We start from the raw sequence: 24,338 nt of genomic DNA, 5'->3' as shown, positions 1-24,338 counted from the left end.
GAATCCATTCCTTACTCCTGCTTCGGCTCCTCGGCAGCTGCGGCGGCAGCCTTTTCCTTCTCCTCAATCTGCGCCTTCGCTTGCTTTGCCTCGGGAGTTGCGGCAAGCGCTATAATGGCCTTCTCGAGGGCAGGGGGGTTGGCCCCGACGATTTCCTGAGTCTTCTCCTGCGTATTGAAAATCATGAAAGTAGGCATAGCACGAATGCCGAGTTCTTGGCTCACGTCGGGGACCTCGTCGACATCAATCTTGACAAAGCGAATGCCCTTGAAGTCCGCGTTCTCAGAGTGCCTGTGGGCAAAGTGGGATAATTAGCGAGCGGTCCATGTTGCTAGTACTTGTGACCGTTGTAGATGTTGAGGACGTACTTGACCACGAGGGGGGCGATAGCCTTGCAAGGACCGCACCAGGTGGCAAAACAATCAAGAACGACAACGTTGTGTTCCTTGAGGGTCTCCTTCCATTCCTCGGCACTGGAGTAAAGAGAAAGAGTTAGCATTGGTGAATATTGTGGCAGACGGGGTTCTTGCAGTATGCAACGTGCCGGTTGGCGTGATGGTATGAAAGAGTTGGTGAACTTACGTGCGGACGTTATGGACAACCATATTGGGCGATGTAGAGTGGAAGCTTCGGTATGTTGAAGAGAGTGAAGATGTCGCGATGCGTTGAAAGGGGCGGAAGAGTCTGGTAGACATGTGGGATGGAAGGAGGGGCAATTTGGCGGTGACGCGGGAGGAAACAAACTATATACCTCGGAGGGGGGAAGGAACGCGTGTGGTTGGGCAAGCAATGGGCGACTGTCTGATAGTGTAATGCAGCAGAAGTTGACGGGAGCAGAGAAACGGGAAGGAGAGCTCGGATTTGGTGCTTCCCAGTTGTGTGGAATGTGCGTTACCGGTAAGGTGCGGCAGCAGCATGGTAGGTAGTGACATGGACGCTGCTAGTAAATTTCCTTCTTGATTTGTCAGGGGTACAAGGGATCGATGACGCGAGATGCGTCCGTCCGTGGGGCACCCGACACACATGTACTTGTATCCATGTAGTAGTTCCCATACAATCGCAAGTACTATCTCGGGTCTGTTACCTGTAGGTACCCCTCCGGGTCGCTGTCCCTTCCATTTTCTTCCCCTGCCGTAAGGTAAACGGCTCGGCCGTCGCGTGGCAGTCAGCTCGGCTGTCGCAGCCCGTCGTGATGATTTCATAACGCATCTTGCAGATTGCCTTCAAACACCGGTAGGGTTTCTACTTACGACTTACTTCTGTGTGACAATTGCCTTGCTGATTCAGCACAGCTCGGGCTTTGAATCCTGGAGAGGACGCTGATTGCTCGGTGACCATCCTCATCCGGTTTATTCTTGACAAAATAAAATCTGCTAGACAATTCCAATTGGCATCGGTAGCGGTGCAGTCTTCCGAGGCTGAATAATCCTTGCTACCTACTACCGAGTCCCGCTGCAGATCTAACCGCGCCACGCCCTGCTCCTGCATGACAAAGCTGCATTTTACCTTAGTAAAGGCACAACGGCAGCAAACAATTGCACAAGGCCGTCCACGACCGACTTTGAAGCTTGAGCTGTCCTAAAGACGCTCTTCTATCATCGCTACGTACTGAACAAATCAACAATGCTAGTATACCCCATGTCTCGGGCTAGCGAGCGTGGCGAGCCATCGAGGGTTTCGCGGCCGAGGCCCTTAGCCACACTATAAAGGAGATCAATCAACTCCAACTCACAGTCTGTCATACTTGAATTAGTTGCTTCCAGTCGACATTGTTCGTCTGGGTCCGCTCCTCTCTCCAGGAGTACCTCCACCGTGGCCAAATCCCCCGATGCAGTGGCGATCATCAAAAGACTTAGGCCTGCCTCACTTTTCTTATTGATGTCAGCTACCGCCCATCCTGAGATTACCGTCTGTATCAGATTGGCCTTTCCCCAGAAGCACATTATCGGCAGGAAATCCCTGACTGAGAGATTCGGATCGTCCTGAAGTTTCTCCGCGCTCCTTAGGAGCCAGAGGCTGTACTTCTCGTCCGTAGCGATGACTAAAGCCACTGCTCCAACATACCTGCGTCGAGATAAACGGACACCCTTGGCTGAGAATAGTAGAAGTAGTTCAACGTTCTCTTCGAAACTGCCGTTGAAACTTGATACGAATCTAAACCCATCGTACAACTTGCGCCCAGAGCCCGCTGTCTTTTTAACGATGTTGAGGTAGTAAATCTTCAGGTCGGTTCCCATTTGGCAATCATAAAAGGCCAACAAAGCTTCCGCAAGGATCTCTCGAGTATGAACGATCGAATCCAGGAAAATTTTCGCCATGGTTATATAACTCAGGGCGCAGCAATGACTAAGTGCCTCCTTGGTGTTTTGCCCTCCCTGGTCGAGTATTTCCTTTACAGCTGATTCGTCGCTACGCATTGCTGCAAACAAAAATCCCACTGATGGATCTAGCTCATTGGCGGCGTTGTCGGGAAGATACTTCAAGACCACAGCTCGACACCGCGGGTATCCTTTCTCTGTGGCTTGGACCAAGGCTTCTCTGAGAGTTTCCTGGATATCCCTCTCCCCGGCATTGTGAAGCAGCAATATCTCCAACGCTTCAGCGTACCCATGGCGAGCAGCGTACGCGATGTCCTCCCTTTGAACGCTTAACCCCCGCGCCAGAAGGCACTTGAGGACAGGCGTGCTGTGGATGGCGGACTGGGTGAGGGACCAAGTCCTCGTTGGAGGGCCTTGCACTGCAGGATGGATTTCCATCCCAGTTGCAAGCAAGAAGTTGACGACCTCCATTCGTCCCAGCTTAGATGCGGCCGCCAAAGACTTGTGGACCTGAAGTACTGCGGGATTGTATCGATCAAAGATCCATTGAAGCTGACACAAGGGCCTGTAGCTGTCAACGCATGACTTGTATAAAACATCGTTGTCGTTTGCGTCGCGTTGCTCCACGCTGGACGTACCCGCCTCAAGCAGCCCTCGTGTGGCAACAAAGTCTTGCCTCATTGTCGTGTAGTGCGCGTGATGACGACCCACATAGCCATGCAAAGTCCTCGCATGATTGCCAATATGGAAGAAGCCTCTTTCAGCGTAAAAATACCACCAACCTCGAAAAAATGGCTTCGAAGAATCGCAAATCGTTTTCACGATTGTACCAATGCTGGACTGGGACTTGGGCAACGAGTTGCCTCCCAGGTGGTCTGCCCAGTGCATTGAAGCGTACTCGTAAAAGCCTCTTATCCATGAAGGTAAATCGGCCATGAATGCTTTATTGGACTCGAGTCGTTCCACTTCGCTCATAGGTAAGCTGGGTCTCATCGGGAGTCCATGGAGCGCGAGGAGTCTGACACAACTTCCGCCCAAGTCAGACTCGGCCAAGGCCAGGTTGATCCTTGCCTTCCCCTTCTTTCTCGCAGCGTCTGCTCTAGAGCCAAGCAGAAATTCGCGTGCGGTTTGGTGCACCAGGAATACTGTGAAGTCAATGATTCGGATGAAAAATCCTCCTAACTGCTTGATTGTATACTCTGCGTCCGGCTCGAGCTCTTGCTCCAGACCTTCTAAAGATGTGATTTTCACCCCTGAACTGAGAGCGATGTTGACCTCTTCTAGCTTTAGAGGGCGATTGGCTGCTAAGATGATTCCGAGTAACTTTTGTGAGGCTTCGTGGTCAGCAAAGGCTGCCCAGGCGCTTTCGTATAGCTGGTCAAGATTGCCTGGCAAGGAACCCAGTGATTTTTTAATGGAACTGAGTTTCCGCGACTGGAGACGCTCAATGGCATCAAATACCAGTGAAACCCACAGGAATGTACGATCTGCCCCTTCGGTCAGAGCTTTGATGACCATTGTGCTGGCATCCTCGGAGAGCGCGGATGACATTTTGAGCTCCCGCACGCGATGCTCGACAACTCTTTCCACGTCTTTGGACAACGACGATGATTCATTCTCTCCTCGTAATCGGATTGAAAGCAAGTTTCGGAAGCGGCTCTCGATGCTGGGCCACGGCCGACTTGTCACAAGGAACTTCAGGTTGCCGGCAGGTTTCTCGGAGTTGCTGGCTGAGAACGACCCGACGAGCTGGCTGATGAAGCGATTCCTAGACTCATCAGAGCACTCATCTAGGGCGTCGACGATGCAGATGATCTTGCGATCGTGGAGACGGCTGGCAGAGGTGTGAAACACCGCCCAGAGCGCTTCAAGATCCTTGGTGAAAGACAACTTGTCCTTGCTAGAATAACCCTCCATCGCTACGTTGACCAGTTCCGGGGCGGCGACGAAGAGCTGATGAATCAGGACGCATAGAGCCTGGTGGGAGTCTCGGCGACTGTCGACGCCAGCCTTGAAGAAGAAGGAGCACACGATAGACTGTTTTTCGTTCTGGCTCAGGGCGTCCACGAGGAAGCTGGCAAGCACCGATTTGCCGCATCCAGGATTTGCCGTTACCCAGAGAAGAGAGGACGATTTGCTTTGCACCCAGTCGGCGAATTTTGGGTGACGCAAAAACCATTGACAGGTCCCTGGGACAGGCCTCTCAATACCGATCCTCTGGCTTTCGTAGTCTCCGCTGGTCGCATGGAGACTCCGCAAGCAATCTGTCGTTGATTTAGTGTCAGGTTACTTTAGGCAAGTTCGGAGAATTTGGAACTCACTCTTCTCGGAGTCTGACAGGTCCTCTAAACGCAGTGCCGAAGCCTTCCCCGTGTGAGGTTTTGCATATTCACCCGACTCAATTTCTATAATCTTCTTGGCACATGCTGTGACGTATTTCTCTGTTGCTGCTTCTCGTAGATGGCGTTCCGTATTCGTGCGGACCATGCCCATCAACTTGTGGTTTCCCAGGTCCACGCCTCCAAGTTCGGGGACGCTGTAGCGAAATAAGAGACTGTCTTTCAACATTTCCTTATGTGACCCCCTGAACCGATTCCAGGTTTCCTCGGTTTCAGTGACTAGCTTGGTCAGTGTTCTCGCTAGGTGTATAAGGTTCCCCCTGAGAGGAACCGACGGCTTGGTGCCCGTTCCGATACTGATTAAGAAAGCCTCCCTATCCGGCCACTGGTCTCGAGCTTCTTGACGGACTTGGAAAATGGGGTTGTTGCTTTTCAACGCTCCGTCTAGATAACCGGCATTGCCACGACGGTATTCTTTAAAGTACGTTGTGGCAGCTGATGTGGCGCGGAGGGCTTCCCACAGCTGAAACTGTTTGGAGTGTTTGTCGAGTTCTTGCCTCGTTTCATACGAGCGCAGCAAAAGCAGCTCATTGTCATCTGTCTGAACCGTGGTAACGAATCTTTTTTATTGTCAGCTCAAGCTTCCGGCGGGTGCGAGTCTCGCATCCTCTTACACTTTGCCGAAACCATCCTCAGTAAAATTACTGAGGGGTGTCTTGTCGCTGCCCGTCCGTGCTTTGATGATTTCTTTGACAACACTTTCCAACTTGGATGAATCGTAGCGTTCACTAGCGGAGAAGAAGTCGACACCACGGCTGAAGGCGTTGTATTTCCATCGTTTCGGCTTGAAAATTGTTTTTGCAAGACGAATGTACGCCTCTTCACATTCGTCGACCGTCATGCGAAGACATCCTAGCATTATAGCAATAATGCTATGGGAAACACCCGTCAGACTGCACGATTCTGAGCCATCTAGATAGGTGCAGACTCTATGCTCACCCGCCAGTACTTGTACCCCCGATGAGATCGAAGACTTGCCAAGGTTGAAGCTGGCTATTGGGATCACGATCTTGATTCACATGACGCATCAAATCTTTCAGAATCAAGATGGAGGAGAGCCCGCGGATACCCCCGCCATCTATAATGGCGCGTATATTAGTTGATAATCATAAAGATAACTGGCATGAACTGGAAAACTTACCCAAAGAGAGAAGCCGGACAGGCCTTTCACTGTCCATCTTTGCCCGGTTGCACCACAGATTGAGCAGCAAGAGTAGGACAATGATCACCTACGTCTAAAAAGGTTGGGACTGCGCTCGTCATACATACCTTCAAGCCCTTTTAAGAGGGGCCCAAGAAGGCCACTTGAACGCCTCGTGACCGCATGAAGATGGACCATTTCTGGGAAAGACAAACCAATCATGGCGAGGCTTCAAAGCCAACGAGCGTATGCGCTCGTCTATAAGAGGCGGATCATACCACCATCCGCACTAGGCGCGGGCCGTTAGACGAGTCGAGAGGGTGTGAATCGGAGGCCTGCACGATGTCGCCTTGACGTTGTAGTGGAGACTCATCTCAGGTTAGACGTACGCCATTGGATTACAGGGGTTGGTCAAGAGGCAGATCAATGGGGGTGGCTAAGCGCCGAGACATTTCGGGCGCCTAGGTTACCCTGTTAAGAAGACGCATCAGTCAATCTCTAGCGTTGAGAGCTCAGGACCAAGTAGGTTGGATGGCAGGAAAATTCCCCGATCTTCTTCACTCCTTGGTCCAGCTTTGCATACAAACAGAGAAGGGCCGTCCGTGGCTAACGGGATCTAGTGTGCGGCCCGGTCCCAAGTCCCGCCTCGGTATCGACCCACAAAGGCCCGGACCGGGGTTGCACGGGTGCCGCTCAATTGGGTCACGACTGTGGAGAGCCATCATCAACAATACCTAGGCTAAGCATTTGTGCCCAAAAGCCGTGTGCAGTTCTTTCATAGTGTCGTTGAATTAGCTATGTCTATGGCGTCTGAGTACAAATTAGGGTCTAGTGATTATGGTGTCTACAAACAGGTAAGTATGAAAAAGAAACGAGTGTCCTGTATCCTGATGCCCCCTTTAAGTTCCCGATCTAACCGAAAATAATTGTCATTCCCATACTCCCCGCAACCTCCCTCCATGCTTCAGCGCCCGTATTGCAGCCGCCGTTCATTTTGCCCGACGTCGCAGCAGCCCATTGATGAAGGACAACTGCACGAGCTCTTTCAATGTTGATCATGCCCTGCCTACGTTCAATTTCAATAAAGGCGTACCTTGCGAGACCTCGGTCCTGATCCGTTATAGCTTCGCATGCTGCTACAAATAAAGGCCAGAGGAGCGCATTGACCGGTCCACCAGATGCGATGACCGCAACGCAGTTCTCCAGAGTCAGGTGGCAGTTTTCCTGAACTGCAGGATGGTCAACTGGATGGTCGTGGATCGACCGGTTCAGGTATACCAAAGCACCGTGGCGATATGCCATGGAATTGTGAACCATGGCGCGGAACGCACCCTGGGCATCCGAATCGCAAAAAGGCTCAAAGTCGTCGTCTGACTGCACCGGAGGCGCCCAGTCTTGGAGAGCCTTTTGCACTGCCTTGACCGTGGATTCATACTCCATCAGAAGAACGGCGGCTTTGGCTGGTTGATTGTTGGAGACCGCGCCATCCAAGTCCCCTTTTAAGGACTTGAGAGTGCTGAGACGGTAAAGGACTGGCCACAGATTGCCAGTCATACCGAGAAGCGGATCAACAGGACCATTTTGGGCCGACTTGGACGAAGGTGATGCCATGGAGTAAACATGCTCAGTTGCGGGCACAGTAGAGACTGGACTACGTCCTAAAGAAAGGGCAGTGATGACGTCGTAAAATTGGAAAGCCTTTTCTTTGATTTAGTCATGGCGCCAGCGAGACCATGGGAGTCAAACAACATACCTTTTCAAGGAACAAGATACTGCGGGTCTTCTTGGACAGTGGAATCGAACTCAGCACAAGGAAGGCACTTCTCAGGTGCTCAAGAACCATGTTGGTTGCTCCTGTCAAGGTGAGCTTTTACTGGTTAGTATTGATCTTATTTGAAGGCCTGATGAGGGGAAAATGCTTACAGATTCGTAGTACACGAGCAGCATGGTTGCCGCCAAAACTTCTTCCTGCCGGCAGTTCTGCTGCACAAGTTGAAAAACACCCTCAGCAGCGAGAACCCTGTAGTTTGAAGAATGCTTGGAGTCTTGCACGCCCATATACTCAAGATGTCCCTTGGCGAAGGCACACATGGCGTGAAGGACGGGTGAGTTATCAGAGCATAATGGCAGAATGAGACCCTGAAAAAGATTGTCCGGCTCTTCCGTGAAGACGATCAAATGAGAAAGAACGCTGGAGAAATGGTGAATGAGTTTCCTTTCGTGGGCGCAGTCTGTAAGGTTTGTGAATGACGGTTGCGGTATTTCGAGGCCAGACAGCAGAGACGCGATATCGATGGTGCTGGACTGGGATAACTCTGCGTTCAGCGGGACAAAGTCGAACCGTGAGCTACTCAGTGAATCACTCTCTCGATCAAAATTTGCGAGCTGATCAACTGGCTTGTCACAGAAGTCGAATTGACTGAAGCTGGCCCATTCTGGTGTCTCAGGGGGTGAGTGACTTGATGTAGAGTGAGCATCCCTTGGATGTTCAGTGAAGCCGCCATCCGAGACAGTCTCTAAAGATCGTCTCGATTTAAAGTGTTGCGTTGGAGAAACACTACGGGGAGTCTTCGAGGCTATCCCATTGGCATGTTTGCTGCGACGTGGCTCGACAGGGTTGTAGATGCACTCCAACCCTCTCTCAGTGCAGCGTGTGCATCGAGGCTTCCGCTCGCAGCACTTTTTTCTCGCTTCTTTGCTGGGAAGGTGTGAGCAGCTACCAATCAGCCGAGGCATGAGATCACCTACCAACTAGAGCAACCTATATGTCGACACTGTCAGCTATATGTTCCATCCCGTCTTCGGTACCCGTGCGACTACGTACCTGTCCTTGCTCTCTTCTTCCTGATCTTTGGAGGCATAGGCTTTGTAAAGAGCAGCATGCTGTATGATGTGAGGATGATTTCTTGTTGGAAGAGAAGTCAATCATAGATGTATTGATGAGAGTGTGTCTTGTATTCAAACACAGCCGTCGGAAAGTGGCGCAGCTCGAGCTGACCTCAAGCACAATTTAAAGTATCTGCCTTCGTGGAAGATGGCGGAAGAGTGTGGTGCGTAAGCGATGGCAATAACCTTCTTCGAAAAGTCTTCTATGCGAACCTCACCGGTAAAAGGATCTGCAGGAAATCGCGTGCCGATATTATTGCCATGTGGGAAACATGTGGCCAAGATGCATCATGCAGGAAGAAGCGGCCCAATTCGGATTGCTTGATCTCTACCCCGCCAATTTCAGAAGACGAGGCGTACCTGTACGACTACGTTGTGAGGTTAAAGCAGGTGTAACTTGACGTTTCAGAGTCTTGTAGACAAGGATGTGATATTAACCGCTTCTCTTGCTCCGGCAAATATCCCCTCGGGGCGCCCGTCAAGCTGAAAAGTTACGATCATTACCCTCATTGGTATTGAGGCACGCAAGATGACGGCCACTCAACCCTTGCTGGGAAGGTGTGCCCGCAGGAGGGGAAAGGATTCCTCGATCGGTTGCCTAAACCTCTTTCTAGAAGACGTCCATGCTTACACAAAAGGTCAAAGAGTCGCCTGACCAACCTCTGTTGGCTGCCACTCAACCTGCAAGATTCTGGGTATAATGGTCTCGCTATTCCCTTCCTGTCCTCAAGGTTGTACGTAACTTGTCTAGCGCAAAACTGCCAGACACGCGTGAACCATCTTTCGTGTGATCCAACATGCATGGGCATGGATCTGGAGGGACATGGTATACGTTTTAGGGACGTCAACAAGGTCTCAGGCAACTATGCGACTGTATAATCGAGTAGAGAAGGCGTGAAAAGATTCTCATTTGAAGGCCGCAGGCGGGGAAAGATATATCCCACCGGCTTCAACGGTGGTGATACGACCTTGCAGTGATGGCAATGATGACAATCACCGGGGAACCAATCAAGCCGTTGAGCGGACAAAAGCTGGGGAAATAGGCGCATGTTCTAGGCGATCATTCATGTCTACCCCAGCTTTCACCCCACAAACCGGTATTAGTCTAAGCCCTCCGCAATGCTCATTGGCGCGCGTCGAATCCTGATGCCAGCCACAAATCCAAGATGTGGCTCGGAGGGGAGCCATTGGAGCGCAAGAGAAGGACCCGGAAATGGCGTCTACGTAACAGATTCAGCTTTCTGCAGTAAGAAGGGGGGGGCGTAGCGGGCGTTCTATGTTCCTGACTGCGCCCGTCGCGCATCACAAAGTGTATAAGACAAATGTGGAGGCCGTGATGTGAAAGCTTTGACCCTGCGAAGTTGCATATGCGCCTGCAACCCAAGGCGCCGCGATGGCCATCGTTTACTTCGAGACAAGCTGGGCCATCTTGAGCACTATCGGCGTGGCCAACACACTTTTTGGCTTCATCATTGCTGGCATCACGGCCTTTTCGCCCGTATCACTTATACCTATTGTTGTTTCTGTCGCAGGCTCTATCGCAAATGGGTTATGTTATTACAGCTTCTATGCAGACTACCCCATCTTGAATACGGCGGTTGCGTCTGGTGTTGCGGATGTCATGTGGATGGTACGCCGCGTTTGCATTTTCTTTTCAGTACAGGCTCACATGGATAGACTTCAATCTAATTTAACTTCAGATTCAAGAAGCAGGCATTTCATTCTACAGTTATGCTATTCTCACCCGCGTTCTGCGCAGCCGCGACCGTATCATTTTTATGACTCTTTTCTGGATAGTGATAGGGACCATCTTTGTTCTCAGGATGATGATACTGGTTTCTCGGGTGAAGATACTCGTGAACGGAGAGTCTGATCTAATGCCAACCATCAACGGTCTCCATGTTGGCTATTTCTCATCCTTAGCTGTGCTTGAGTGTCTCAGCGCTTTCTTCCTCCTGCGCAAGTTTGCGGCGGCAAAGTCAATATCGCAAGGGGCATCAATCGCGCCGACTCTCTTCCAGCATTTGATGCGAAGCACAGAGATACGCCTTGCCATCCTGGCATTGATCGGAGTCACGAGGGCAGTCACCTACTTTTTCCAGCCCGCAGTTCAGCAAGCCCGGACAGTGGCAGGCCAGATCGACAGATTTGTTTACACACTTGAGTGTATGTTTCCGGTGATGATCTTGTAAGCTTTACTGTTCATTGACTTAGTTAATTTGAAGGACTAATTTCCGTTGCAGCATTGACATCCTGGCATCCCGTCTTGTGCATGAGCAAACGACTCATGAGAATTCTTCTTTTCGGCTTGCGAATAGGCGAAACTCAAGTCAAGAGCGTCTGCCTTCAGCTGGAGACAATGGAACACAAGTCGCCTCCGTATGGAGCGGTGGAAAGAGAGTAAATTTACAGGTTCGAAGGGAGTCCGGAACAAGCCGATCGTCGCTCTTCCCGCCAGAGAACGTGAGCGACGGCTCCGACAGGAGTACCCGCGATTTTGGCATGATTGATTATACTATCACCTCAGGGATCACTAAAACAATCGAGATCAAGGTCGAAAACAGTGCTCGCAAGCGGTCACAAGATGCTGCAGAGACGGGCTCTACCTGAAATATTCCCGAGCCTCATAATATAATCACTCTAATGTTGAGCTTGATGTTTTGTCTTCAACCTACCTCAAGGTGAGACTATTATCACTTGGACAAAAATTTCCGTTGCTTTCAAAAGCAAGGTCCAGGCAGCGAAAGCAAAGCAGCGAGCTTGCAGCTGGACTACGAATATGACATCTAGGCTCAAACAACATCAACCTCAACTGCGGAAGCCCACAAACGCCCACCAAATAGAGAATGAGAGCGACTCTTATCACGAAAACTATGGATGGACCCACTTTGATAATAGACTGGATTTGATTGTAATCAAGCAGGCAAAATACTTTGAGAGGCGTTGGCTCTCCACATCCATCTACGCGCACCCTTGAGCCTCGGAAAATAATGTGGCAGTCGTAATTTTGACTTAGAAGCAAAAGTATGAATACTTCTATGATATAAACAGGGCCTTCATCGAAGGCTCTGATGCTGCAACGCCACGATCAATTTTCATCTCCAACCCTCAATGTCTCGTTGGTGATCAAGCCAGGGTAGAGACACGACATCGCCAAGCCTCAATGATTGACCTTTGGGGCTGCCGATTACAAAACCGAAATGGTCTCACCGAAATCGAGAGACTCAAGAGGGGTTACAAAAATCCAAGGTTACATTGCAGCTCAGGGTTTGCTAAACGGGCCCATGATTTACCTACTCGGCCTTCTTCTACATCCTACCAAGGCGTTCGGATTCAAGTCATAGTATGTGCCATGTAAACTGGCTAGACACATGCGAGGAAATGCTACTGGCTTTGCATTGTGAATAATTTTTCGGCGTCTATCCCGAGACTGAAACGATTCGTCATGAGGCAATGACTGTAGGGGACGAGCTCTAGTAATTGAGGTGGCTGGAGTGGGCAAGGCAGGTAAATATGTGACAACTGGTCACATGAGGGTACCTCTAATGTCGGTTATTAACAAGGCCCAGTATTATTTGTGTTCAAGTGGGTAGAGAAATAGACTTGAGCCTATTCCGTGAAAAAAAAACTTCCGAAGATCTGCAGCGTGCCCTTCGCTGCTGGTCTGCCGAGACCAATACCATCGCCTCTTCCGCATATCGGTGCGACCTCGTGGTACCCGCAGTAACGGTAGGATCCGATTGATGCGGTTGGTAATTGTGAATTTTATCCGCACCCGGCGTAGTGCAGGTGGACGGAGAAATACTTATGTTACACCATACTTCTGGTATAACATTTCTATCAGATAGAATCTTGCAGGCCCTAGTCGTACGATAGACAATTCTAAAAGTTACAATCAGAATTGTATATATTACGCAGGAAAATGTACTATATCAATAGTCTTTGGACTCGTAACTCAACATCACACTACCTTCAGTTTATCAGATCAACTTGCGAATGCCATCACTCTTTCGAGGACAATCGCACTGGAAACATTCCATCACTGGAAAATACTTCTTCGTGATGACGAATCCCCACAGCTGGTGTTTGAAGCACGCTCTACTGCTTTCTTCGGTCCTTCTTTGCAGTTTCGGCACGGTGCAAGCTGACAATCCTATTGTTCAAACGTCCTACACTGCGGATCCTGCTCCTCTGGTTGTCAATGACCGAGTCTATCTTTTTACTGGCCACGACGAGGATGGCTCAACAAACTTCGACATGAGAGAGTGGCTTCTCTTCTCCTCGGCGGACATGGTCAACTGGCAACATCATGGCAGCCCCATGAATATCAGCACATTTTCTTGGGCCAGTGCCAATGCCTGGGCCGGCCAGGTCATCGGCCGGAATGGGAAGTACTACTTCTACGTTCCGGTGACCAGTCGCGAGGGGCTCATGTCCATCGGCGTTGGTGTCAGCGACAGTGTCACTGGCCCATTTGTCGATGCTATCGGTGGCCCTCTTCTCGCCAATGGCCAAATTGACCCCACCGTGTTCATTGACGATGACGGACAAGCTTACATGTTCTGGGGCAACCCGGATCTGTGGTATGTCAAGCTCAACGAAGACATGATCTCATACAGCGGCGACATTACAAAGGTCGAGCTTACGGTTGATGGGTTCGGCGCTCGGAATGACACTACAGGGCGTCCTACAGCCTTTGAAGAAGGTCCCTGGGCCTACAAACGAGGAGATCTCTACTACATGATCTATGCAGCTGTTTGTTGTCAGGAGAATATTCGTTACAGCACGGGACCTACCATCACGGGGCCATGGACTTATCAAGGCATTGTCATGCCCTCGGAGGGCGGCAGCTTTACAAACCATCCTGGTGTAGTTGATTTCAGCGACATCTCATACTTCTTCTACCACAACGGCGCTTTACCAGGTGGAGGTGGGTTTACTCGATCTGTTGCGGTCGAGAGCTTTCGCTACCTGTCCAATGGATCTATCCCAGAGATGAAGATGACTGCTGAAGGCCCGGCTCAAAGAAAGGGCGTCAACGCTTTTGAAAGACAAGAGGCAGAATTGATTGCTTGGTCTCAGGGCATTGAAGTAGAAGTCTGCAGCGAAGGTGGTATGGCTATTGGCTTCATCAACGATGGCGACTACATCAAAGTCAAGGGCGTCGAATTCGGGAACGGAGCGGCAAATTTTACTGCTAATGTATCATCCGCAACCGCCGGTGGTCACATTGAGATACGCCTTGACAGCTTTGATGGGACCCTCATCGGCACTTGCTCTGTTACGGGCACTGGTGGATGGCAATCATGGACGACCGTGACATGCCCTATCACCGGTGCTGAAGGTAGTCATGATCTCTACTTCAGCTTTACTGGAGAGGGAACCGACTATCTGTTGAACTTTGACTGGTGGCAGTTTGAGTAACAGAGCCGAGCACCGCTATCTCACCTGCTTGCCAAGTGACATCAGTCAGCAGAGGCTCTACCCCGGCTACTCTTCATGAGCTTCCCTTCCTCCTACTATACCTGGATACTATATACACACCTAAGTTGGTAGAAAAATATTGATTATTTTTTTCACCCTAGGGCTAGTACTCCGTAAGAGCATACACACTATGCCAATAGCTTAAAGTACTAATAAGTATATAATACTTGTAAAAGCCTGATGAGTTATGCTTAGATTAAGTACGGATCGACGTCTGTACCTGTTCTATACTATAGCTTTTAAATGTTAATGAATCGCGCTCTATTTCATTTTAAATTGATAAGAAGAAGATATACTAATGGTGAGCTTTTAGGGTAGACCTTAGATTTATCTGTTTAGGTATGGAGTTATAGTATTAGAAGAATTATTTGAAAAGGATGAGATTAAGTTATGTATTGTTATAACTAAAGTTTGTTCTTAAGTTTAGATTATATAGTTAGGTTTTTGATATTAGTTATGAATGTTAATTAATAGAATAAGTATAAGGTGAAAGAGGACGGTTGTTTATTGGAAGTATGAAATAGGTACGAAGCTTGCTTTGAAATAGAGGGTGCAAGTGAGGTGAACCTCGGTGATTATGTAACCGAGATCACGTGACGTACGGTGAGGCCTTGGAAGGTTGAAGCCATCACGACAGCGAGGAAAACGGAGCAAAATTGAACTTTAAGGTGGGTTAAGAAAGCGACCAGCTCGCTTATCATATACATTATATAGAGACTACTACTTGAAAATCTATTTGTGACATAAGAGCATGGGCTCCGTCTCTACTCAGTGAAAAATGGGCGTCATACTATAACCAAGTTCCGCGTCTCAAAGTTGATTCCCAGCTTATTGTCTCCCCAGGTAGCATAATCTATACGTAGTTTTCCAAGGCGTCGGTACGAGCCATCGCCCGTGGGTATAATGACGATACCTTCTTGATGCATGTGGAGCTTGGCCCCAGGCTTCTCGTGCATTTGGGTCATTTGAAACAGCATAAACCAGCTGAGTGTTGCATTCGACGCCTCCCTTGCGCTTTCTGTGGTATCAAACTTCATTTCGGAGACAGCTCCGGGAATACCCTTCAGGTGTAACTTCACCTTCGTCTCTGTGTGACAGTCCACAGGACCTATGGTCTTGAATAATCCTTCTATCTTTAAAGAGCCGGTAAGAACTTCGCCGTATGGGTCCTCGCCTTTTGGTGTAATTACACAATCCAGAACCCTCGAGAGGCTCGAAATCGTCACCTCAGGACCATTATCGCCCATTAAGTTACCGAAGCTCTGCTGCGAAATTGGCCCATTGAGAGATGCCCAAGACCAAGATGGTGCTTGGTAATGCGTGGCAGCTTGATCAGGTTCAGTGCACTCCCATGACAATCCTTCAATCATCGCCTTGCGCCAAAGTCCAGCGACGTACTGATCGTTGATCTGACCTGCAATCATTCTCGCGATACCTGATATAGCGGGAAGCTTGTCCGTGCCACGGGTAAGTTTCCGTAAAGAATACTCGGTCACAAGCTCTGTCCACTCGGTAGAAGCTCGTAGGGCGCGCTCGTCTTCCTCGACGGTGTCCCAGTCTTTTCTGGCATCGCTGTAGCGCCCTGAGAATTTCGTTCCATCTTGGCACAAAAAGTACGCGTTGCACTCAAACGACATCTGCTGTGAACCGAAATGGACAAGACGCGGCGCAAGCCAACGCTCCTGCAGAGTCCAGCCTCTCTTCGAGAGAGGCTCATCCCACACATAGTCCTCGCTACTGAGGTAGCAAGCCTGCGTGCGAGGTATTGCGCAAACATAGAGAGTGGCAGTCATACCGGCAGCAGTGGATGTACAACTTGCATAGGGGGGTGTTTCGGGCGGACCCAAGAAGCCTACACCATTATCACTTGATTTCAAGACAGAAAACACGATGTAAGCATTCGAGTAAACATCGCCCATCGTGGAAGCTTCCCTGCTCCAGTCTGCGATATCGTCTTGAACGATGCTGTGAGATGTCAGCTCATTGTGTTCTAGATAATGGCATTATTGTAGACTGAAAAGCACTCACCAGAGCGCATCAATCCAGAGGTAGCGTATTCCCAATTTGCGCGTCATGGTGACAGCATCTTGAAATGTCTGGGGCATAGTCGCAGTAATGATGCCCTCCTTGTGTTCCTCAAGGCTCGCCATGGTGGTCCTGAAATGATCTTTTCCTTGACCCCACATGTAACTCAAAGCGGCGTATTTCCCGCATGCATCCCGAGCCTCGTATAACTTGATGTAGGTTTGCTTGTCATCGATGCCCACATCGAGAACCCTCGTCGGCAAGCACCTCTCGCCTACACAGCACCTGAGTTGAACATGCTCTCGGTCGCAGTCTCTCAACCATTTCGCAACTTGGTCGGTCATTGAGTCAACTGTTGGGTTCTTCCTCAAGCACCGTCCAGTGATCGAAGCGCTCAATGGATCGCTGTCATCTGAAACGCACAGTCTGAAAGCACTGATCAGGCGGATGGAATTGTGTTCAGCGTCGAATGATATGACCAGGATGTTTTCTGTGTCCTGGGAGTATTTGACAAGTCGCATGTCCCAAACTGATCCGTCCTCAAGGTACTTGCTGATGTGTTCATCTTTCTTATCTTGCTGGCTCAATTGGGTAAGCCAGCTCTTAAAGATATGAGCGCCGTGAAGAACCGCGGCGCAGATAGCGCAATCTTTTGAGGCGTCCAACAGGTCTTCGAAAGTTCGGTGGAATTGAACGCCAAATTGTGACACCTCTTCTTCTCTCCAAGAACCCCAAAGTTGCAGCAAACTCAAGGTGGGTCGAAAAATAGATCCTTTATTCAGGATGTATTTATCTGGGTATGCGGGGATGTTGAGTAGGTCGATAGCTAAGCAGGTACTGCACAGCGACATACCAGCACCGTCCTCGGCCATTGTTGTTTGATCGAGCACAGGCCGTTGTAGCAATTGAATAGCACACGCCGAACCATAGTTCAGAGTAAGCGCGCAATATATCCTAGTAAGGAGTGAGGGGTAAACGGGGTGGTTTAACCATCATCCATCCAGCTTGCTTACTTAGGACTAGCTCCTACATTGAATCTCACCATCAGCATCCTTGCCTTCAAGCCTTCTTGATCCTTCCACTATTGAGAATTATTTTGGGACGACCAAGGTAAAAACTACAAGCATTATCGGTTTCAAGCAGCCTGTTGGATTGACTACTCCAGCTGGATAAAGGGATGGCAGAAATGCATTGAACGATATGCAACGAAAAAAAGAAAAAAAAAAACGGTGATGTTAGGTAAACACAAAATAGGGCTACGATCGGACCAGGATAGGCAGAAAAGCCTCAGTTAAGCACAATAACCACCCTTTGTTGTGTTTTGATGAATGAGCCCCAGTAGTCTTGCATTGAATCGACATTGCTGGAGTTGCGGACGGCTATCTACCCAAGGTTTTGTTATGTACAAGGTCGTGAACCAAATGGGCTTACTATTGCATTGTTCTTTCCCATTCGAACCAATTGTGCTGCGAGATAGCCCCTCATTGTTCTTCGATGGGGCTGTGCCGAATGTCAGACTCTTTCACACTGGGCAGTGTCGTAAGCATGGCACTTGATATGGGGAGCGAATCAACAAATCACATCTAATCGTGCCCCCCGGTAGCGCGAGCCAAGGCTAAATACCGCAAAGACCGCGTCTGGGGCGAGTGAAGGATGCGTAGTTGCCAGCCCTCTTTCTCTCACAATGGCAACTCAGAGATCAACAGAAACTACCACATTCAGTTACTACCCGCTCAACGAAGACCGGAACGAGATCCGGGTCCTCAACCTACAGACAATTGAACGACCACCTCTTGCCAAGCTTCGGGATGAGCCACATGAATGGCATGGCCTTGTCCATTGTACTATTGAGCACGTCTCACTCGACGCACATCTGCCAGACTATAGAGCTTGGTCGTCACAAACGCCGCAGCTGTCTCGGAGAAACAGCGATGAGCGATGGCGACGGTTCTCGAATGAGCGATATCGGTCATTGAGCCCGACAAGAGTAAGCTCACCGTTCGAGAGGCCACGTGCGCATCATCGCTATCATCGATTTTCATGGGGTGACTACGGAGCCCTGAGCTACACTTGGGGGGACCAGACTGTGAAAGTGCCGATCATCATGAATGGCCAGGTTGTGCTTGTCGGTCAAAGCTTAGAAGCAGCTCTGCGAGCCTTGTCCTCAGATCCAGATTATATTGATGGTCTGAAAACCTGGGCCGATGCAATCTGCATCAACCAGAGGGACCTGGCCGAGCGCAATCGTCAAGTGAAGCGCATGCGTCAAATCTATGGAAGAGCGCTCATTGTCTCCATCTGGCTAGGCGATATACCCAACGACTCTATTTCCGACATGGCTCAGCTCCACGAACTGATAGTCAAGTCACAAGACAAAGCTGCAGCATCTGAGGTGTTGGAAGTAGCAATGACGGACCCAGAGAAGAAAGAAACCATACGCAGGGCCATCGATGTAGTTGTCAAGAAGACATACTGGTCTCGGATTTGGGTAATTCAGGAGAAATGCCTGGGTCCCTTCAACCCTTCTATTCTTTTCGGGACGTTCCGCATGGGCTTGGTACCGTTTCATAACTTTCTCCAAGGTGTCACGAACATCCATGGCGCTGTAAGGGCTCGTGAGAAAGTGTGGCGAATCTTGAAGTTGGTGGAGTTAGTAAATGCGTCTCAAGAGCGTGTTCGCCGCGGTCGAGCTCAGACCAATGAAGAACGTAGGCAAGATCAAGACGACCTTGGACTGCTCTTGATGATTGGGAGGATGGCAGGCTCACTCGACTTGAGAGATCGTCTGTACGGATTAATGGGGATGATACCGGAATATGTGGCCAAATTGATCGAGCCGGACTATACGAAGAAGGTAGAAGATGTGTTCTCGGATTTTGCCAGCGCGCTTATCACTGGCTTCGAATCTTTCGACATAGTGCTGACTGGGACGACGGAATCTACTCTGAAGCTTCCTTCCTGGGTGCCAGATTTGACATCTCCATGGGATCCTTATCTCTGGGGAACAGACTGTAATGCCAGTTGGGGACAGAAAGCCAAGTTCAGGTTGGAAAATGACGGGAAGGTTCTTACCACTAGCGGATATCTCGTTGATGTGGTCGAAGGCTTGGCTCCTTTCTTGGGTTGGAAACACGGTGGTCTCGGTGTCTGGCAAGATGCCGTTCAGCCAGCATCTGTTAAGATGCCGAACGATCCCAAGGCGGCAATCGTACGGACCCTTCATCGAGCTGCAACCTACAACTGCGATTCAGGAACAACAATTCTCGATATTCCTTGGCTTGAGAGCCTGAGCCCCGACAACCCAGACATCCTGGCGCTGGAAAAGCGTGGATGGGGCAAAGTTCTCAAACACGCCAATCTCAACGACTTGACACAGTTTCGCAAGCAGGTCAATGACAATTTCCAACCTTGGGGTCGGCAATTCAAGTCCTTCTTCCCTCGGGTGCAAGATGTTGGAGATTGCGTGGACCCCAAGCCTTTCTTGGAATCACTTGACAAGCATATTGGAATCGTATATCCGGTCTTCACCACAGTAAAGGGGCTTTTTGGCACCGCAATTCTTCAGCAAATTCGGAAGGGAGACTCGATATTTATTATACCGGGCTGCTCAGCGCCCATTGTCATGCGACAGAACAATGGCCAATGGCAAGTCATTTCACAGTGCTTTGTGGATGGCCTCATGTGTGGGGAGATGAAGACTGCAGTGGGTGTCAATGGCTGCGAACTGACAGAAATCCGAATAAGCTAGATAAGGAATGAACTTCAGATTTTACCCTAGTTCATTACGCGTATTTGGTACCTTATTCAGCTTCAATTAGTGTCCTGCTAGCTTGAGGTGTTTGCATTACCGAGCCGCATCTCCAGTTGAGGCCGAGGGTAAGACCTGATTGCTTTTGCTGTAGCTTCATAGAGTCTTGAGTATCAAGTCTTTCTTTCTGTGCCTTTGAACTAGCCCTTTAAGGCAAAGCACCTCTCAATATTTTCCGCATTATTTCCCCACCAGTGCGCCATTACTGCTCCGGTTGTACCAAGGAAAACGAAGATGAACAAGAGGTTAGCATTGAAGCCAGTGTCCAAAGCTGCGCCACTGATATATGCCCATTTGTTCCAGAAAGCGCGACGATAACGGTAGAGGTAGAAGTTGAAGAAGGTCCCGACAAGGAAAGTTGTAAAGGGCCCAGTGCTAAGATTTCCGTGGAAAGTTGCCGCGCTAGCAAAGAAGATCGTGGAGTTCCAAAGGTCGAAACGGGCTTTTGGAAACTTCTTGTGAAGAAGCCAGATAATGATCGGTGCTATCGCGCCAGCAGGGAAGCCGTAGAGTACAGGCTTGAAGAAGGAGGATGCGAAGAGCTTCTTTGGCCCGACAAGTGCATACTGGATACCGGCGGTATTGTAGCTCTTGAACTCTTGGCCAGTCCATTGTCCTTGAGGATCCGCGACTCGACCGCTCACGTAGTCAAACTTGGATGCAATGACCCTACGCATGACGCCGTAGTTGATAGGGAGAGCTATCATATTTGCGATGATTTGGACCCCAATCACGTCTCGTGGAGGAAGATGGAGGTAGTGCCCAATCTAGGTTTCGTGTTAGCGTCCCTTTGATCAAGTAGTTATTGAGAAGAACACTTACCTTTTGGTCTTCTAGAACAATACGAGCATCGTACCAGACGTTGCCAGAAATAATGCGATAGGCTAGCTGGCCAAGGGGATGGCGCGACGAGCCCTTCGCGTCGATCATGTCTATAGCCGCCGTCAGCCACATGTGCCTTGACACACCATGTTATAATACCCTTGGACTAACAGCCGTAGATAAGTTCATTGAAGAACCCAACCTTGATCGAATATCCAGACATCGCATAAACCAGACTCATGGGCAGCATAGCAGCGCCGCCAAAACCCAGAGCGACGAAGTATGTCCAAGTCGGCATCCAAACAGACTTTGTGGCGACAATAACGAGCAAAATTCCAATGGGAATAATGGTCAACAAAACCCATTCCCTTATTGATGGTGTTTAGCCAAAATTTTACTGGATATCTTGCGTGTAGAGTCCCGAGGGATATGAACTTACCAGAGAGTGAGGCTCGGATACTGTTGGATGATACGACTAAATAACTAAAGTCAGCAAATAGCTCTAAGCATCTGGATATGATTAACCAACCTCAACCTATCTTGATGATACTCTCCCTCTGCTTTTCTTGCTTTCCAGATCTTGACTACTTTGGGGCCCAGGAATAGGCCACACCAAACGAAGGAGGAAATGTACGATGCGTACCACTTTGTTGGATTAACAGTTTTGTATGCAAACAATACTCGAAAGGTCACTCACCATGAAGATTTCCCATGTGTACTGAGCCCCAGAGTACGCCAGACCAACCTCGTGGTAAGCTGTTTCATTGACATGCTGAACACCGCTCGAGTCCGTGTAGACTAGATCCTAGCTGTCAGCACTCACAACGAATCGTTTACATGACTCTCAATTGATTGCTGCCTTACTTAAAGATTCAAATGGATAAGAGGAGCCGTTCTTTTGGAACACACCATTCGACATGATGTCGTACGTAGGAGACCCCCATAAGTTGCCAAAATAAGCAACGGGAATCAAAATCCATGTCTTGTGAATAGTAAGTACAGAACATTTCAAAGAGGCACAGAACCTACTGTGATAACAAAGCCAACGAAGATAGTCACTTGAACACTGTAAGGATAAGTAATGACGGTGGAGGTGATGTTAGACCAATTGAGCGTGATGTTGAGGAGCCCAATCCCTCCACGGCCGGCGCCGAGGAAGTTGACAGTGTGATTTCGACTCGCGAACCAGCATAGAGGAGCAAGAGCAGCGACGAAAGGAAAAAGGTACTCGGGGAGAAATTGCCAGAGAAATGTGCCCAATAGAATCCACCAGAACACCTTGATGATATTGTTAACATGGTACAGGATTGGCTGACGATTCTTTACTCACTCTCATCTGTTTCTGGGAAACGCTTTTGTGTAACTCAGACTTCCCTTGCATGCTCCTATACAATGTAACCTGTTGAAGAGACAAAGGGAAGATGAATTCGGGATCATCAATCAGAATTTTCCGAACTTTGGCTTGTCAGAGAGTATCATCAACAGCACAGGGTGATTTGGTCTTACCCATTGCGGCGAATGAAAACCCCAGTAGAGAGGCACCCTGATTGCTCTTAGTGTTCAAACTTCAAGTCATGATCGTTCAATCTCACCCATCCAAAAAAGAGTGCAACAGCTGGATTCATTGTGATGCCGTAATACAGTGCTGCATTGGTTGGCAGGTAAGCTATCCATTGATATTAGTTGGAGCTGGAGGAGGGCGCGGCGGAATTCGTCATAAGTAACGTACTTGCCCACTGGCCTTGACTGCCCGCGTTGGCAGCAATACCGATAATTGCATGTTCTTTGATGGAGAATGGCCCAGGGTTGAGGGAGAAGGAAAAGCGTCCGAGGGGCACCGTATAAGCAGGTAGAATACGTGCCAATAGCCGACCAAGCGGAGCAGAGGCTAAAATGACGAAGAATACAGGGAATGGAGCTGTTGTAGTTCGAAAACTGTTTGTTATCAGTAACACACTAGGCTGCATAACAAAGATGGGCACTTTACTATGAAAGCTGCGAAACAATACTTCCGGTTGTGCAAAAGATCGCAGAAAGAAGGATTGCGCGGAAGGTGAGCACTGGCAAAGTGGGGTCGTCTTCGAATCCGACAACGTTGCGTACAAGCTCTGGGATATTAACGAACTCTTCAGATTTGAAGTCGTACTCAGGCTCTGAGTCTTCGGTGGACCCTCTCTTGGGTCCGTCTGAGCCATCGTCGATACCTCCAAGAAATACCTTTTCCGACGTCTCGAAAACAGAATCAACAACAACCTTCGGGTTGGTTGACTCTTTTGAGTCGTTCAGAAGGGCATTATCCTTTTCGTCACGTGGTTGAGACATGGTTAGATGCTGGTATCACGGAACTCGAAATGTAAGTAGGGTTCGCAATGTGACGCTTGCGACAAGTATAAGTAAAGCGATCAAACCCCCGCCGATTGTTCACAGGGAGGGAGCAGCATGCAATTGCGGATCTTCGTGATGTGCTTGCGAACAGCGTTGTTGCGTTGCCACCTCGGTAATGCAAACCCTCTTCCAGTCGGGAATAGCTTATCGACGCCTTTTATTGGAAGTTTCCCAAGTCTTATTGGAGGTTAATCTAAATTCGGGATAGACTACACGGAGGACTATCCTACAAAACTTGAAACGGTACCTTCTAGACCAGTGATTCCCTTGAGCATGCTACTTGCCACAAGGGTACAAACTAATCCCAGCAGACGTTGGAGGTGATGTTGGTTGCAGGTGGTCTAGCGTCGGCTAATACACCCTGGTGATTCTACCGACCGGCATCGGGAATAAGAGGAATGGATGAAAGATGTTGATGCTGCATGCGAGGCCTGCATTATCTGATCGCGTTATCAAGGCGCAATGCAGGTGGAGTATGTCGAGATCGACCAGTGGAAGCGGAGGAGACCCGACACCTCCTCCCCAGGTTTGATAAGAACGCATCGCAGACGTATGCAGCCACTGAGAACATAACCTTGAAGACGTGGTAGCGCGGGCAGTTCTGACTTTCGAGGCAGTACGCCCGGTCTCCCGCCCTTGGCGCATGGGTTAGTCTTGCTGTAGTTCTGCGGTTAGATATCGTTCCTTCATCACCTGCTGTTAGAACGACCTTTGCAACGTGAAGATAGCTTGTCAAGTGAGACCATCGGACGAGATCCGATAGCGTCTAATGCATCTTCAATGTAACGTGATCTACTGAGACGTTGTGAACAATGGCGAAGAAGATAGCCATAGATAGCTTAATCCCACTCCTGCCTGCAAATGTCCGTCGGCAGCTTGCCCCATGATCTCGTGCTTCGATATGATTGAGGTCGTGGTCCTATATCAAAGCCTGAAAGTCCAGCTACAGTTGGGGAGAAGCGATGTTGTAGCCAAAAACCTGTGGTCAAGTATCGCTCCAAGATGTATAGCGACCATACACCATTGCTCAAAATCGATAGAGGTCTGTGTAACTCAGAACTAAGTCTCTT

The 24,338-nt window shown here is 49.4% G+C and overlaps 8 protein-coding genes across 8 annotated transcripts; 3 read left to right on the top strand and 5 right to left on the bottom strand.

The window, feature by feature from the left end:
• Positions 1–11: 11 nt before the first annotated feature.
• On the bottom strand, positions 12–605 carry CPAR01_04265 (thioredoxin; the record flags this gene model as incomplete). Its single annotated transcript, XM_060488546.1, has 3 exons — positions 12–291; positions 339–473; positions 583–605. The coding sequence occupies 3 exons, from the start codon at positions 603–605 to the stop codon at positions 12–14; spliced, it is 438 nt and encodes a 145-aa protein (XP_060352752.1).
• A 996-nt stretch (positions 606–1,601) lies between these two features.
• CPAR01_04264 (uncharacterized protein) lies at positions 1,602–6,142 on the bottom strand (the record flags this gene model as incomplete). Its single annotated transcript, XM_060488545.1, has 6 exons — positions 1,602–4,582; positions 4,640–5,277; positions 5,332–5,610; positions 5,657–5,795; positions 5,859–5,946; positions 6,137–6,142. The coding sequence occupies 6 exons, from the start codon at positions 6,140–6,142 to the stop codon at positions 1,602–1,604; spliced, it is 4,131 nt and encodes a 1,376-aa protein (XP_060352751.1).
• A 628-nt stretch (positions 6,143–6,770) lies between these two features.
• CPAR01_04263 (uncharacterized protein) lies at positions 6,771–8,740 on the bottom strand (the record flags this gene model as incomplete). Its single annotated transcript, XM_060488544.1, has 4 exons — positions 6,771–7,556; positions 7,612–7,725; positions 7,782–8,602; positions 8,683–8,740. The coding sequence occupies 4 exons, from the start codon at positions 8,738–8,740 to the stop codon at positions 6,771–6,773; spliced, it is 1,779 nt and encodes a 592-aa protein (XP_060352750.1).
• A 1,397-nt stretch (positions 8,741–10,137) lies between these two features.
• Positions 10,138–11,354, top strand: CPAR01_04262 (uncharacterized protein; the record flags this gene model as incomplete). The annotated part of the gene is made up of 3 exons (XM_060488543.1): positions 10,138–10,374; positions 10,445–10,932; positions 10,988–11,354. 3 exons carry the CDS (start codon positions 10,138–10,140, stop codon positions 11,352–11,354), a joined length of 1,092 nt encoding a protein of 363 aa, XP_060352749.1.
• A 1,452-nt stretch (positions 11,355–12,806) lies between these two features.
• On the top strand, positions 12,807–14,168 carry CPAR01_04261 (uncharacterized protein; the record flags this gene model as incomplete). Its single annotated transcript, XM_060488542.1, has 1 exon — positions 12,807–14,168. The coding sequence occupies one exon, from the start codon at positions 12,807–12,809 to the stop codon at positions 14,166–14,168; it is 1,362 nt and encodes a 453-aa protein (XP_060352748.1).
• An 845-nt stretch (positions 14,169–15,013) lies between these two features.
• Positions 15,014–17,125, bottom strand: CPAR01_04260 (HET domain-containing protein; the record flags this gene model as incomplete). Its single annotated transcript, XM_060488541.1, has 2 exons — positions 15,014–16,193; positions 16,257–17,125. 2 exons carry the CDS (start codon positions 17,123–17,125, stop codon positions 15,014–15,016), a joined length of 2,049 nt encoding a protein of 682 aa, XP_060352747.1.
• Positions 17,126–17,937: 812 nt separating this feature from the next.
• Positions 17,938–20,001, top strand: CPAR01_04259 (heterokaryon incompatibility protein; the record flags this gene model as incomplete). The annotated part of the gene is made up of 1 exon (XM_060488540.1): positions 17,938–20,001. One exon carries the CDS (start codon positions 17,938–17,940, stop codon positions 19,999–20,001), a length of 2,064 nt encoding a protein of 687 aa, XP_060352746.1.
• A 200-nt stretch (positions 20,002–20,201) lies between these two features.
• Positions 20,202–23,205, bottom strand: CPAR01_04258 (OPT oligopeptide transporter; the record flags this gene model as incomplete). The annotated part of the gene is made up of 13 exons (XM_060488539.1): positions 20,202–20,828; positions 20,884–20,993; positions 21,055–21,251; positions 21,323–21,358; positions 21,413–21,528; positions 21,581–21,681; positions 21,748–21,865; positions 21,913–22,161; positions 22,214–22,338; positions 22,390–22,426; positions 22,476–22,549; positions 22,613–22,818; positions 22,871–23,205. 13 exons carry the CDS (start codon positions 23,203–23,205, stop codon positions 20,202–20,204), a joined length of 2,331 nt encoding a protein of 776 aa, XP_060352745.1.
• Positions 23,206–24,338: the final 1,133 nt, after the last annotated feature.

Source organism: Colletotrichum paranaense, assembly GCF_030867605.1.
Source record: "Colletotrichum paranaense strain IMI 384185 chromosome Unknown Scaffold_3.1, whole genome shotgun sequence".
Classification (NCBI taxonomy): domain Eukaryota; kingdom Fungi; phylum Ascomycota; class Sordariomycetes; order Glomerellales; family Glomerellaceae; genus Colletotrichum; species Colletotrichum paranaense.
Note: the sequence above shows the minus strand (reverse complement) of the source record. Positions and strands in the feature narration are given on the sequence as shown.